General features: G+C 54.6%; 1 protein-coding gene across 1 annotated transcript; it reads left to right on the forward strand.

Moving 5' to 3' along the window:
- Positions 1-787: 787 nt before the first annotated feature.
- On the forward strand, positions 788-9163 carry LINGO3 (leucine rich repeat and Ig domain containing 3). Its single transcript, XM_033136537.1, has 2 exons — positions 788-863; positions 6092-9163. The coding sequence occupies exon 2, from the start codon at positions 6126-6128 to the stop codon at positions 7947-7949; it is 1824 nt and encodes a 607-aa protein (XP_032992428.1). The 5' UTR covers positions 788-863; positions 6092-6125; the 3' UTR covers positions 7950-9163.
- The last annotated feature ends 4105 nt before the right edge of the window (positions 9164-13268 follow it).

The following is a 13268-nucleotide window of genomic DNA, read 5'->3' on the forward strand; positions in this document are numbered from 1 at the left end:
CAGGGGTCAACCAGATGCTCGCAAGGGAATCCCCCCTGTAGTTTCCAGCAATTGGTGTTTGGAAGTTTTGCTGCCTCCAATTGTGTAGGCAGAGCAGAGCCAACTGTGGCTAGAAGCCCTCGATAACCCTCTCCCCCTCCATGAATTTATTTATCCATCCAGATCGGCGGCTATCGCTGCCTCCTGTGGGAGGGAGTTAGTTCCAGAGTTTAACTCTGAGCTGCCTGTGATGTGTGGGGCACGACTGTTCCGCTGGGGGCGGTGGGGGGCGTGGATCTGTACCGTTCGCCGCTTTGATCTGGAGCCTTCAGCCTTTTGCGGAGAGCACAACACGGGCACGTCGCCTTGCGGGAGCCGAGAAGAGGCACCAGGTTCAGTCCCGCGGGGCGCGCTGCTCTTGCGAGCCCCCTCCCGCTGCCCACGCCGCGCCTCTCCGCCCCCCCCCCCCGCCCCTTCTCGCTGTCAGCAGCCGTCTGTGTCTGATTCGAGAGGAGAACGGAGGCGAGGCGGCTGCAGCGAGCGCAGCGACCCCGGACCCGCCTGCAGAAGCAACACCCCTCCGCCGCCCGCCCCGGGGCTACAAGAAGCCCCCTTCGGCTTCGGCTGGCTGGCGCAGCGGCTGGGGACCGAGAGCGCGCCTGCTCCTCCCTGCGCGCCGCTGCCCCATTGGAGAGGCGGCGGAAGAGCCGGGGACGGCAGCGGCGGGGCGCGCGCCATGAGCCCCAGCCTTGGGGTTCAGGGGCCAGTGGTGGAGCCAGGGAGCGGCCTCCTCCCCAGGGCCTGGCCAGTCGCAGGCCAGCCGGCCTGGCCGCGAACCCCCCGCGGATGCGAGGCAGGAGCGCTTGCCTCGCCCGGCGACTAAGGTGAGCGGATGCGAGGCGGCGGACCCACAGGTGGTGCGGCGCTTTCCCCGGGTTGCTGGGCGCGGGGAGCCCTCGGGGCGCGCTGGTCTGCGTGGGCGCGGGAAGAGGGGGCGCTCCTGGCCGCAGGTGCGAGGCCCGGCTGCTGCTCGCCTCTCGCGGCCGGAGGGGAGTTGCGCTGCCACCGCCGGCGCCCGCAAGGAGCCAGCCACCCGCCACCCGCTGCCCGCGAGGCTCCTCTCTGGCCTGTCTGCCTTCCCAGGGGGAGCTGGGTTCATCCTCCTTCCCAGCGCAGGCGGGGGGCTCTGCTCTCGGGGGACCTTCCGACGGGGACCCGCAAAGGAGAGCAGCAAAGGGGCGCACGGGGGGACACGGAGCCCTTCTCAGCCTTCCCAGCGAAGGGGCACAAGCAAAGGGCATATCCCGGCGCCGTGGACGTGCCCTTTGCTCCGCTGCGAGCCACGCTGCCGCTCGCCTTCGCCTTTCTTTCCCCCTGCAAGCGCTCGCCTATGCCGAGAAACCTTCTCCTGTTCACAACAGCCCCGCGGGGTAGCCCAGGCTGCGAGGTCAACCCAGCGAGAACTTTCCGAGGCGTCTCTCGGGCCCCAGACCAGCCCTCCAGCCCCGCCACGGCCGGTCTCTCTGAGTCCTTTGCCAGGCCACGGAGGGCCACCAGCCAAGCGCAGAATATGGAGGGTTGGGGGGGGGTCACGGGGTTTGGCCCCCTCCCTCCGCTCCGGGATCAGGAGCAGCCTGGTCAAGGAGGCGGACTATTCCCCTCTTTTAGCTTTTAATCAATGGAGGCTCAGCGGAGGCTTTGCAAAGAATCCCCCCACCCGCAAAGCCCCTTCCCAAAGCAGCCGGCCTCCTAATTCAATTCCCTCGCCTTGTTTAGCCGTAATGTGAGCTGCGGAGTGTCCTGCCCAAAGAAAGGGGGACGCGGTCGCTTTTTCCATTAAATATGACCCAGGGAGGTATTTGTGGTGTGTCAAAAAGAAGGCTAAGGAGAAAGAGAGGGGGTGGAGGGAGCTAGAGACAGGACACCCCCCCCCCAAAGAGCTGGAGCTGTCAGTGGGGTGCTGCCTCATTGTGTGCATGAGAGGAGGAGGCAGCTGGAGGGAACAGGAGCCCGTCCCGTTTGGGGGGGGGGGCTTTCCAGGGAGCCCAAGGGCCTGGTTGGGGCTCTGCTCTGAGGGTTCCCAGTGGGGAAAGGAGCTGACTTGAGCGCTTGGACACAGGAAAGTTTGGTGCTCCAGGAAGCAGCCTGGCCCAGATCCATCTCCCTGCTTCTGGTTTTCTTTCTCACTGCTTTGCTCAGGGGAGGGACAGACAGCTGTATGACAAATGGAACAAATAAGCTAAATACTTTTTAATATGGGACCCAAGGGCACAATTAAGAAGAGTGTGTGTTACAGTGACAGAGGAGGAATTTGAGAAGCAAACTGCTAGCAATATAAAACCAAATAATTAAAAGAAACATTAAATACATAAGAAGCAACAGTAGTGTAAAATGGCAGCGGAGGAGGAGCTGCAGGGGAAGCAAAGCAAATTCTGTACATCCATCTTTGATTCAAGAGGGGGGGGGGTGTCTCCACAAATGCAGCACCCAGGTCCCAGATGGTGGCCACAGGAATAATGTCAGGAACCATCGCTGCTTGCCTAAGGGGTTTTTGCTGCTTGCAAGTTCCTCCAGAGCCCAAATCATAGAGAGGCAAGACCCTTCCCATCCCAGGACTCCAAGCTAGGAGCTGAAGGGGTGATCAAAGGGTGACTTTCTAGAACTTGAGGCCACTTTTGTTTCCTTCCAGCAAAGATCCAGGGGGCACACACACACCCCGCGTGCATCATTCACTTGCTGGATAAAGGTGCTATCAGGGCCCGGGGGGGGGGGTGCTCCTTCAGGCACCACAGCCCATTCCACCAGGAGTGCAGCCCCCTGACAGCATTTGGGACCTGAGCCCCTCTGGATGACAAATGCAGGATGCCTACCTGGTCCTCACTCTCCACCTTTCAGATGGACTCTTGCGCCTCAGCCTATGGGAGATGAGGGCTTCAAGAGGTAGGGGATCCCATGGAGGGAGGGCCCACAGAGGCTCCCTCCAGATCTGGTAACTGCTGAGCCACATCCTCTTCCTCCACTTAAAATAGCCTATCAAGCTAGCTGACATTCACCCTGCCTTGGAAAAGGTGGACCCACCTTGGGAGTCCTTCCAGGAAGCCAGCAAAATGTAAGCACAAGGCTGCACTTAAGAAGCAGGAAGGACATCTATACCTAGTTGGGGGGGGGAGTTCGCTTTGTTTTAGGGACAGAAAATTTTGCTTAGGTGCATTGCCTTGCTTTCTCCCTCCCTGCTCCTCCCCCCACCAGATATTCAGTCAGTGCAGATAAAAGGCATAAGAGCCTGTGGGGCTGAGAAGCCTCCACAACTGTTGTCATCCGTCCATCCCCCCCCCCCCCGCTCAAATTCCAGCCCCTCTTTCCGCTGGCCAGGAAGCCCCTAAGGGCCTTTTCTTGCCTGGACACCAAGAGAAATGTTAATATGAATTAAAAGGCAGAAAAGCACATTCTGTTGGAAGCAAAGTGTTGTTGACCCCGGAGGGCCAATTCTCTTGAACATATTACATGCTTGAAGAGCAGCTTCCAAACCAAGAGTAGAACAGATGAGCAGGCTGTGGGTGAGGAGGAGGAGGAGGAAGAAATGGGGCTGGTGGGAGGGGGGGACATTCCCTATTACCTGAGAAGCAAATAGACACCTCCTTTGTTCAAGAATAATGCTTTGCCTTTGGGGATCCTTGGATTTGAGTCCTTCTGAGGTGGCCCCGGGGATCATCTTTGCTGTCTGGCAAAGTGTGCAAGGCAGTCACTGAGGATGTGTCCACACAACAAATTGAATCTGCCTTTGAACCAGTTCTGACTGCCATGGCTCCTAACCAAAGAAGTGGCTGTTCTGCAGCTAAGCACTCTGATGGGAGGAGTGTGCTAATGACACCCCTTCCTGCTATTCTTCTTTAAAGCATCTCCAGAGCATTAGTTTCATGGGACAACAGCCAACCAACAGCCAATCCAAATGCAGATCCAGGGTCCTTTCATTGGCCATAATGACCTGGGCATGTATGTTTGTTGTCCCATACACACAGGCAAATGCAGCGTTTATGGCAACTACCCTGATCTGAGCTAAAAAAAAATAATCGTAAGATATTTTTTTTTAAAAAGACTACATATTCATGGCACTAGCAGCCAAATCATCTACAGAGTAATTCTCCAGCTGCCAGTCTGTATTTGCAACACTCCTCCGAAAGAGATTGAAGCCTTTTCACATAATTTAGGCAAAGGTAATCAATTCTAGCTTGTATTGTTGTCATGTCAGCTTCAGCACGAAGAAGAGCATCTGGGGAGTGAGAGCACTTTCCTGAGGAATTTGTTCTGCACTATTTCTAAGGCTTTGTTAGCATTTGGGTCCATGCCCCATATCGCTACTCCATGGAGCATCTGGGAAACCACTTTGCTGGCAAAGATTTTCAGCACAGCTTCTAGTAACTGGCCACCCACCGTAAAACAGAATTTCATTAATGCCCCACAAACTTTCTGCGCTTTGAGTTTCGTAGCCTCAATGTGCCCCTTCCATGATAGTGTCTCAGTAAAGAGAACCCCCAGATATCTGAAGGAGCGTGTTTGCTCCAGATTCGGCTGATCCATTTTCCATTTGAATCTGGGAGTACGCTTCCCAAAGACCATACTTTTGGTCTTGGGGTAATTCACGATGAGGTCTTCCCGCTTGCAATACATGCTAAACTCTGTAAGCAGATTGTTAAGACCTAATCAGGAGTGATAGGAGCACCACATCATCCGCATACAGCAGACAAGATATTTTCCTATTGCTAATTGATGAGGCGGGGGATTGTGCCAGTGCCAGGTGTAGCACCATAACATTTATGTAAAAGTTGAAGAGTGTGGGAGACAATATGCAGTGCTGGGAGATCAGTTCTTGTCCTTCAATTTTACATTAGAGGACCACTCAGGAAGAGAGAGACTTTTCTAGGGTAACTCAGTGAGATTCTGTGGGGGGGGGGTCCTCCCTTCTGCCACCAGGACTGCGCTTGAGTCAGAACCACCTGAGTCCCCTCTGCTTTCCACCCTCAAGACCTCAGCGTACACTAAGTTATTATATAATAAAGGGAGGAGGAAATTAAATGGCTGCAAAACAAATTCCTGCTTCTCTTCCCCTCCCTGAAAAGGGAAGAAAAATTGAGTCCAATTTATTTTTAGCTGCCTAAAGAGGGGGCTTTGCATTATTATTCCTCAAGGGTGAGCTGCTGTTGCTGCTATTAATCCATAATCTACAAAGAATGGATTCTGCAATCACCAGTTTTTCAAACGTGAAATCTGCCAAGGATATTTTGTGATCTGCAGGAAAAGGAAAATCCTCTTTGCTACATGCAAACGTGCAAGTGCTTTGGTTCTTTTCTTGAGAGGGGGAAAGATGGAGGGGGGGCCCTCTTCAACACGCATGTGGGCATGCCCCGCCCAGCTCCAAGCCATCCCAATTATGGTGTCTCTCTCTCTCACACACCTGCAAAGTCTTTGCTTCTTCCAGAAGAGCAAAGCCAGCTTTGTACAGCGGCCATGTGTGTAAGCTGGGTTGCTTGTACAGGGCACAAGCAAGGAAAGGAGGGCCTCTGCTCTGCCTGTGGGGAGAGTGGCTGTCATCCCAAGGCCATGGCACACCCATATGCAAAGGGACTTGCAGGAGAGCAGGGCAAGGGCAGATCCCCTCTCAAGAGCCGGGGGGGGGGGCTTCTTCCTCAAAGGAAGTGAAACTGGTGGGCTAAAGAAAGCTCTTCTCTTCTCGCCTGGGCCTCATGTGCACTTTAGTTTTAATGATTCATATTACTCAACTTGGTCTCGTCCCCACCAGCTCACCTGCCTTTACCTTGTCCCTCCATGGCCTGTTTGCTGCTATGTGTCTCAGTAGCCAGGGGCGGCGGCAGAGGGGCAACTGTCCCCCTAGAACAAGTAAAACAAAAGAAATATTTAACTGCCCAATCACATCAGTTCTGCCCCCACCAGAAAAGTCCTGCCCCACCTAAGTAAGTCCTGACCCCCTAACAAAAATCCTGGCTATGCCTATGGCCTCGGTGCAGCTGCCGGGGGGGAGGGGGGAGGCAGGGGCTCCCATGGCAGAGCAGCTGCACCCATGTCTGTAACTCCCTCCTCTCCCTCTCTCTTGCAGGTGCGTGGGAAGATGGTGAGAGGCCCGTAAGACCATGCACTGCACCATGACATGCTGCTGCTGTTTTCTGGTCTTGGTTTTTCACTGCGTCCTCCTGAGTACAGCCTCAGTGGCAGCTTGCCCAGCGCGCTGTGACTGCATCCCCCAGATCAAGTCCGTCAGCTGCCACCGCAAGCGCCTCACCGCAATCCCTGAGGGAATTCCCACGGAGACCAAGATCTTGGAGCTCAACAAGAACCGCATCCGCTGCCTGAACTCGGGGGACCTGTCCCCATTTCCTCTATTGGAGGAGCTGGACTTCAGTGAGAACATCATCACCAGTGTAGAGCCGGGTGCCTTCAGCAACCTCCTGAACCTGCAGGTCTTGCGCCTTCGTGGCAACCAGCTCAAGCTGCTGCCCCCAGGCGTCTTCACCAAGCTCTCCAACCTCACCGTCCTGGACATCAGCGAGAACAAGATTGTCATCCTCCTGGACTACACATTTCAAGACCTGAGGAGCCTCAGGATCCTAGACCTTGGGGACAATGACCTGGTTTATGTCTCTCGGAAGGCCTTCTCTGGCCTCCTGGGCTTGCAGCAGCTGACAATAGAGAAATGCAACCTGACGGACATTTCCGCAGAGTCGCTCTCTCGCCTCCAGAACCTACAGGCCCTCCGGCTCAGGCACCTGAGCATTGCCACAGTGGAAGACCAAAACTTCAAGAAGCTTTGCAACCTCTGGCAGCTGGAAATTGACAACTGGCCGTTCCTGGAGGTCATATCGCCAAATGGCTTCCAAGGACTCAACCTCACCTCACTGTCAATCACGTACACAAACATCACTGCCGTCCCAACAGCTGCCTTGAGGAACCTGGGGCACCTCATGTACCTGAACCTCTCCTACAACCCCATCAGCATAGTCCCCAAGGGTGCGTTCCGGGACCTCATCCGGCTCAGAGAGCTCCACATGGTGGGTGCCTTGTTGGCCTTGGTAGAGCCCCAGGCGCTGTATGGCTTGAGGCAAATCCGCCTTCTCAATCTCTCCAACAATTTCTTGTCCACTTTGGAGGAAAGCAGCTTCCACTCTGTCAACACGCTGGAGACACTCAGAGTGGACCGAAACCCCTTAGTCTGCGACTGCCGCCTCCTCTGGATCCTCCAGCGCCGGAAGACACTCAACTTCAACGGCCAACCGCCAATGTGTTCCTCACCACCCGAGATCCAGGGTGACGCCCTGCATGACTTCCCAGACTCTGTGCTCTTTGAGTACTTCACCTGCCAAAAGCCAAAAATCAGGGACCGGAAGCTCCAGCACATCACTGCTTACGAAGGGCAGGCTGTGTCCTTCCTGTGCCGGGCGGACGGAGAGCCCGCCCCCTCCATCGTCTGGGTTTCTCCTCAGCATCGGATGATCACCATCAGGAGCACTGGGCGAGTCGCCGTTTTGCCCAGTGGGACGCTGGAGATCCGCTACACACAGGTCCAAGACAGTGGGACCTACATCTGCATTGCCAGCAATGCTGGTGGCAACGACACATACTTTGCCACACTGACCGTCAAGGGGCACTCGGCCAACGGAGCCCTTTATGCAAACCGGACCCTGCACCTCAGTGACTTCAACGACACTTTGCACAACAACACACAGGTCTTCTTGAAGTTCACACTGGACCTCAAGACTATCCTGGTGTCCACTGCCATGGGGTGCATCACCTTCCTGGGCGTGGTGCTCTTCTGCTTCCTCCTCCTCTTTGTCTGGAGTCGAGGCCGTGGGCAGCACAAGAACCACTTTTCTGTGGAGTACTCCTTCCGCAAGGTGGACGGCCCAACCACAGCAGCTGGGCAAGGGGGCGCCAGGAAGTTCAACATGAAGATGATCTGAACTGCTGGCAGGCTGGGAGGGGGGCCCTGCTGGGAACACCCGCAAGGAGAACCAAGTGGGCTGTGGGTGCTGCTGCCCCTCCTCTGCCATCAGTTCAGTTCAACTTCAAGAGCTTAGACCAGGCAAGCAGTGACCGTGCTGAGGGGCCTCTGCCACGCCACTCTTGCCAAGGGTGCCATGAACCTAGTGGCAGCATTGCCCATCGTGGCTGGCCCAGCGCCAGCACCCAGCAAGGTGGGGCAGACCCTGGCACCCTGGCAGAGCCTGCTGCTGCCACCATAGCTTCCTGATGTGGCTCGGCCGGGTGGTAGCAGCACAGGACAGAGCTCCAGCTCGCCTGGCAAGCACCAAGCGGCCACCTAGCACCGCCCTGGTCCTGATGCTCGCACGTGGATGGGAGCGGCATCATTAGCAGGGTGGGTTTGGTTAGCACCATCCACATGCCGAGTGAGCTGGGAGCTCCTCCACTCAGTGCCACAGCCTGCGCTACTCACTGGCAGGCACTGCACGCAACTTCCCCCAGGCTGAAGGGCAGCCCTGGCCAGGGGCTTCTGCCCCTCTCTCTTTCTCCCTGTCTCTGGGCTTCCATCCCCCACCCGATGGACGGACGACGCGCTCCACGCACACAACACAGGGGGCTGTTCAGGTCTTTTTGCTGTAGCTGACTTTTGCCCTTTGTTTCATCAACTATGCATCTTTCAAGTAACGGGAACGTTACTCTTGGGCTTTAATGAACCTCGCCTCTCTCTCATTTTTCTAAGTGACATATTTGGAAATCTCTGTTGAGCCGAGTGCTTGTTTTTAAACCATTTATATGCACGCCTAACAGGCATCTTCCTGTGCGGCTGAGGACTCCCAGTGCAGGGAGGGAAGAGGGAGACCAACCCACCTTCGCCCGCCAGACCAGAGCCAGCAAGGTGGAGGCTATGCTGGGGGAGATGCAGTGCCTTGTGAGAGCCCTGTCGATAACATTTTTAATAATAATGAGGAGGGTGTTGGCAGACAACCGTCCTCCATGCTGAGACCCTCCTCAACAAAGCAATAACCTGCTTCTTCCACTTGGCTGGCTAGGATGGAGCCCAGTACACGGGACCCAAGAAGGCTGCGCTCCTGCACTGTGCACAGTCCCCCAAGGGAGGGCCAAGCTTTGAGTGTGTCGATGAGAGAGAGAGAGAGAGAGAGAGAGAGAGAGAGAGAGAGAGAGAGAGAGAGATGTACAGTGAAATGTAGGCTGCCCTCTTCTTTTCAGTGAATAAGGCTAGAAGCTACTTGGAGGAGTGTTAGCTGGTTTAGTGGGGGAAGGAACACTTTGGAGAGAAAGAATCCATTGCCACCTTTGAGCCCCACCAAGAGCCCCACTACAAGTCCTGGTGGCTTGAGGTGGACTCTGAGGAAGGCCAAGGGTGGCTGGACCAAGGCCAAGGCAGAGCAAGGGGTTGAGCTGCCCCAGCTAGGGATGTATACAAAGTGCTTTCTGCCATCCTTACAACCTTCCTGTGAAGTGGGCAAGGTTGCAAGAAGGTGGCTGGCTCAGGGCCCTGATGGGTGTGTTCTGGGGCTGATTCTCCCAAATAGGCACAGCCCTATGGCAGGTTCTAGCTGGGTCACCTTCCCCTTCCCCTCCTTGGCTGACAGATCCCAGTTGCAAAAGCCTGAGCAGTCAGGAGCCGCTGGCACCTTACAGCAAACCCCAAGGACAGGGTCCCTTTCGCACCATCCCTGCCTGCCGCACAGGAGAGGAGCATCTTCCGAGGCTCTGCCTGCCAAGGGAAGTGGTTGGTGTGTGTGTGTGTGTGTGTGGTTGCACATCCATCCACGCATGAACTAGAAGATTATGCTTGTTGATGATAATGTATTATTTGTGCTAAACGAGGTTTCGGCTGACATATTTACTGGCATCTGTTTTGGTTTCCAATAAAAACACCAACTGGCAGGCAAGACTGGGATCGTCCTGACAACAGGAAATTAGTATTTTAGAGAGCAAGGCAGGTCAGCAATGGAGAAGCGCGCATTTGCTTGCTGGGGTGGTGCTGATTGGACCTTCCAGGGCAAGAGATGTGGGGGCGTCTGGCAGCCAGAACTCCTCAAAGATGCTGCTGGATCAATGCTAATAAAATAGAGGCAAGGCTGCCACTCAGTTCCGCTCTGTCTGTTCCTCCTCCCATCACCCGGTCTGCTCTAAAGGGTAGCACAAGGCTTGTGAAAGTTGGGGTCAGGGGACAGTGGGTCACTGAAGGGCATACTGGAAAGACAGAAGCTTGGCTGGAGAAAGATTTTGCAGGGGAAATTCAGCCCGCTCCTAGTGACCTCTTGGCAACAGAGAACTCTCCAAGCTCCCAGACGTGCTTGCCTGGCCCTTGAACATTTGGTTCTCTTCCTCTCACCCATCTGTAAAATGGCAACAGCAGCTAATTCATGTAGCTATTTTGAGGGCCAACACATTTGTGACTAGCAGTGCTGAATACATGGCTAAATCCTGGCTTGTGGAGGCGGAGAGTCTAAAAGTGGCTTCCTTTGCAGTGCCGGGCCGAGGGGACTGAGCAGCCATGGATTGTATGTGTCTGGAGGCAACTTAAAGATCAAGATTTAGTGTGGCATGAGTTTCCATAGACCAATTAATTTATGACATTTATTTATTGCCTGGCCAGGGAGGTCCAAGCTGTGTACATGCTTCTCCCCACACCGATTTTATCCTCACCAACACTGCAAAGTAGGCTAGGCTCAGAGGTGGAGTTTGGCCAAGGTGTCTTCCGGCCTGGGGGCTGAAATTGTATCTGCCCAGTCTGTGGCTCTTTAAACACCACACAACATTGGCTCTTAGTGTCTAGAGACTACTTGCATCAGACCACAAAGATTTGAGCTGCAATAATGTGTTTGACAAAAGGGGGGCAGGGGAAGCAGTCAGCTTTGGGCAGAGTAGCCTGTGGCTCTCTGGATTTCTGACTTTGAGGCTGTGAAGAAATCTATTGTCAGTACCCACTCCACCCCCCCCCCCTGCATCTTCCGGACTCCTCTCCCCCTCACCTTGCTCACTTCAAATACGACTTCTCCAACAGTCACAATCCCTTGGTCCTTCCTTACATTTTGGTGGAATAACACAGGTCAGACACGTAAGATCTTGCACAGGGAAGGAGCAAGGGGGAAATCACAACCATGAAACTATCTCATCCTTCCCCCCCCCCCCCGGCCCAAGAAGTAGGAAAGCACCAGTTTTGAGAGTGGGTGAGATTTGCTGGAGTTTGGGGTGGTGGATGCTCAAAAAGCCAAGAATGGGAAAAATCACTCACTGTCCCCATGGAATACCTTGTTTATACAGAATGTGCACATTTTTTAAATACGTATGACTGCATGTACAATACAGCAATGTATCACATAATCACCTCCGTCTCCTGTTTGTTTTATGCTTTGGTGCCTCTTCTCAGTTATATGATGATGAGAACAGAATCCTTTGCACAATCTGAGTCCCTTTGTGGAAGTGGGGGGTCTCTCTCAGTCAGCCATGTGGGCTTGTCAAAGTTGTTTGCTGGCTGAGAGATCTAAATGCTATTTTTAAGGCAGATTCTCAGCACCTGAGCCAGGCCTTCCTCTGCTAGCACGTCCTACAAGGATACCAGCCACCGCCAAGCACACAGGCTGTCTGTTTTTGCATGTTTGCGTGAAAGGATCAGACCCGGACTATGGGGTGGGTGGGTGTGGAGAGGAGGGAGGGAGGGAGGTGGATTTCTGATGCAATTCCCTGCTACATTCCTGTGAATACCCCTTCGCACCCCCCTTTGGATGCCACTTTTCACACACACACACACACACACACACACCTTTGCTGAATGGCAGTGGATCAGGATCCTCCATGCCTTCTGTGTGAGGCAAGGGCGCCCTCCTGAGGACAACGAGGGAAGCCAGCAGAGTCTGGGCACCTTATAAATGTCTTACAGAGGAACATCAGAGGCCTGAGTCCAATGCCAACTTGCCCGATGTGTGTCTGAGGAAGTGGGCTCTGGTCCATGAAAGCTTCTGCCTTGATAAATTGCCTCTTCAAAAGGAGGCACATGAACTTTGTGCTCCTTTTGTTGTCGCTTGTCTGACAGGGGCCTCAGCTGCTCCCTCTGCCTCCCCAGTCACTAAGAGAGGCCTTTGTCCCAACTGTTGGCAAGGGCGAGGGAGAAAGGCTCAACTGAAAGCTGGTTTCAGAAAACACAGGCAGGTGGGATTGGAGCAGCTGGGTCTCTGGCCTCCCTGAGCTTTTTGCCCAGGGGCCTCCTGCAGCAGCGCAGCCAGGATTATTTCTTCACAGCTGCCCAGAGCACACAGCCCTGGTCACAGAATCCCAAACTTGAGGCAATTTTCACAGTGGGAAGGGGCGCAACGAGTCCCCATCTGTGGTTTAAGCCACGTGCAAATGCTGCACAGAAGCATAGAAGCCATCGGTCAAGGACCCAGGTACTGACTTTTGTGCCATGGAAACAGGAAGCCCTGTCTAGCTGCATGTCTGGTGATCACTTCCAGCTCAGCCTTCACACACCCAACCACACCCCACAGTCGCTCAGCCCCAAAGCTCAGAACCCCAGCTGCCTCTGTGTGCAGCGGCCACCACAAGTCCCATGAAGCCTCTGCTGCCCAGACAGGCTGCTACTTACAAAGAATGGCACGTGGTCAGGTTCTACGCTGGAGCAGGGGGTGACAGCAAGTGGAGAAAGCAGAGAGGGCAAAGGCTCTGTGTCACTCCCCAGAGAGGAGGGGGCCAGCACTGAGGACAGCCTGCCTCTTGCACTGGGTTGGAGCTACAAGCCCTCGCCTTCTGCTCCATACAGGACTCCACCCCAGCCATCTTTAGGTAGATGAAGCTTGGAGGTTCTAGCAGCCTTGAATGGTTACCTCACTGGTCTGACCTTTGGACAAATATGTGCTACAACTTAAAATAAGGCTACTCAAGAGGTTGCGATGGTTTGGCATCATTCAGCTTTGATAAGACACTGAGCCAAGGAGGTTTAGCCAGTGTTAGCCTTACTCTGAGTAGACCCATTGGAAATAATGGACCTGACTAACTTTGGTCCATTAATTTCAATGGTGGGTACAACCCACAGCACTGAACTGCAGAGGAGAAGCCTGGATGGGGCCTGAAGGCAGAAGGCAAGGGGTGGCAGAGGGACCAGGAGGGCAGGAAAGTGCCTCAGGGTGTGTGGCTGGAGAAAGGGGGCTTCCTTGCAGACCGCACCCAGTGAAACTGAATGTTGGGGGATTCAGGGCAGATATATGGCAGCACATGGGCATAGCCAGGATTTTTGCAGGAGGGGGGCGGGACTTGGTGGGAGGGAGGACTTT

This window comes from Lacerta agilis, chromosome 18 (genome assembly GCF_009819535.1).
Source record: "Lacerta agilis isolate rLacAgi1 chromosome 18, rLacAgi1.pri, whole genome shotgun sequence".
Lineage (NCBI taxonomy): Eukaryota > Metazoa > Chordata > Lepidosauria > Squamata > Lacertidae > Lacerta > Lacerta agilis.

Bases quoted from the DNA above. Each gene is read 5' to 3' on its own strand.
- LINGO3 (XM_033136537.1), top strand. From the start codon at position 6,126: ATGCACTGCACCATGACATGCTGCTGCTGTTTTCTGGTCTTGGTTTTT.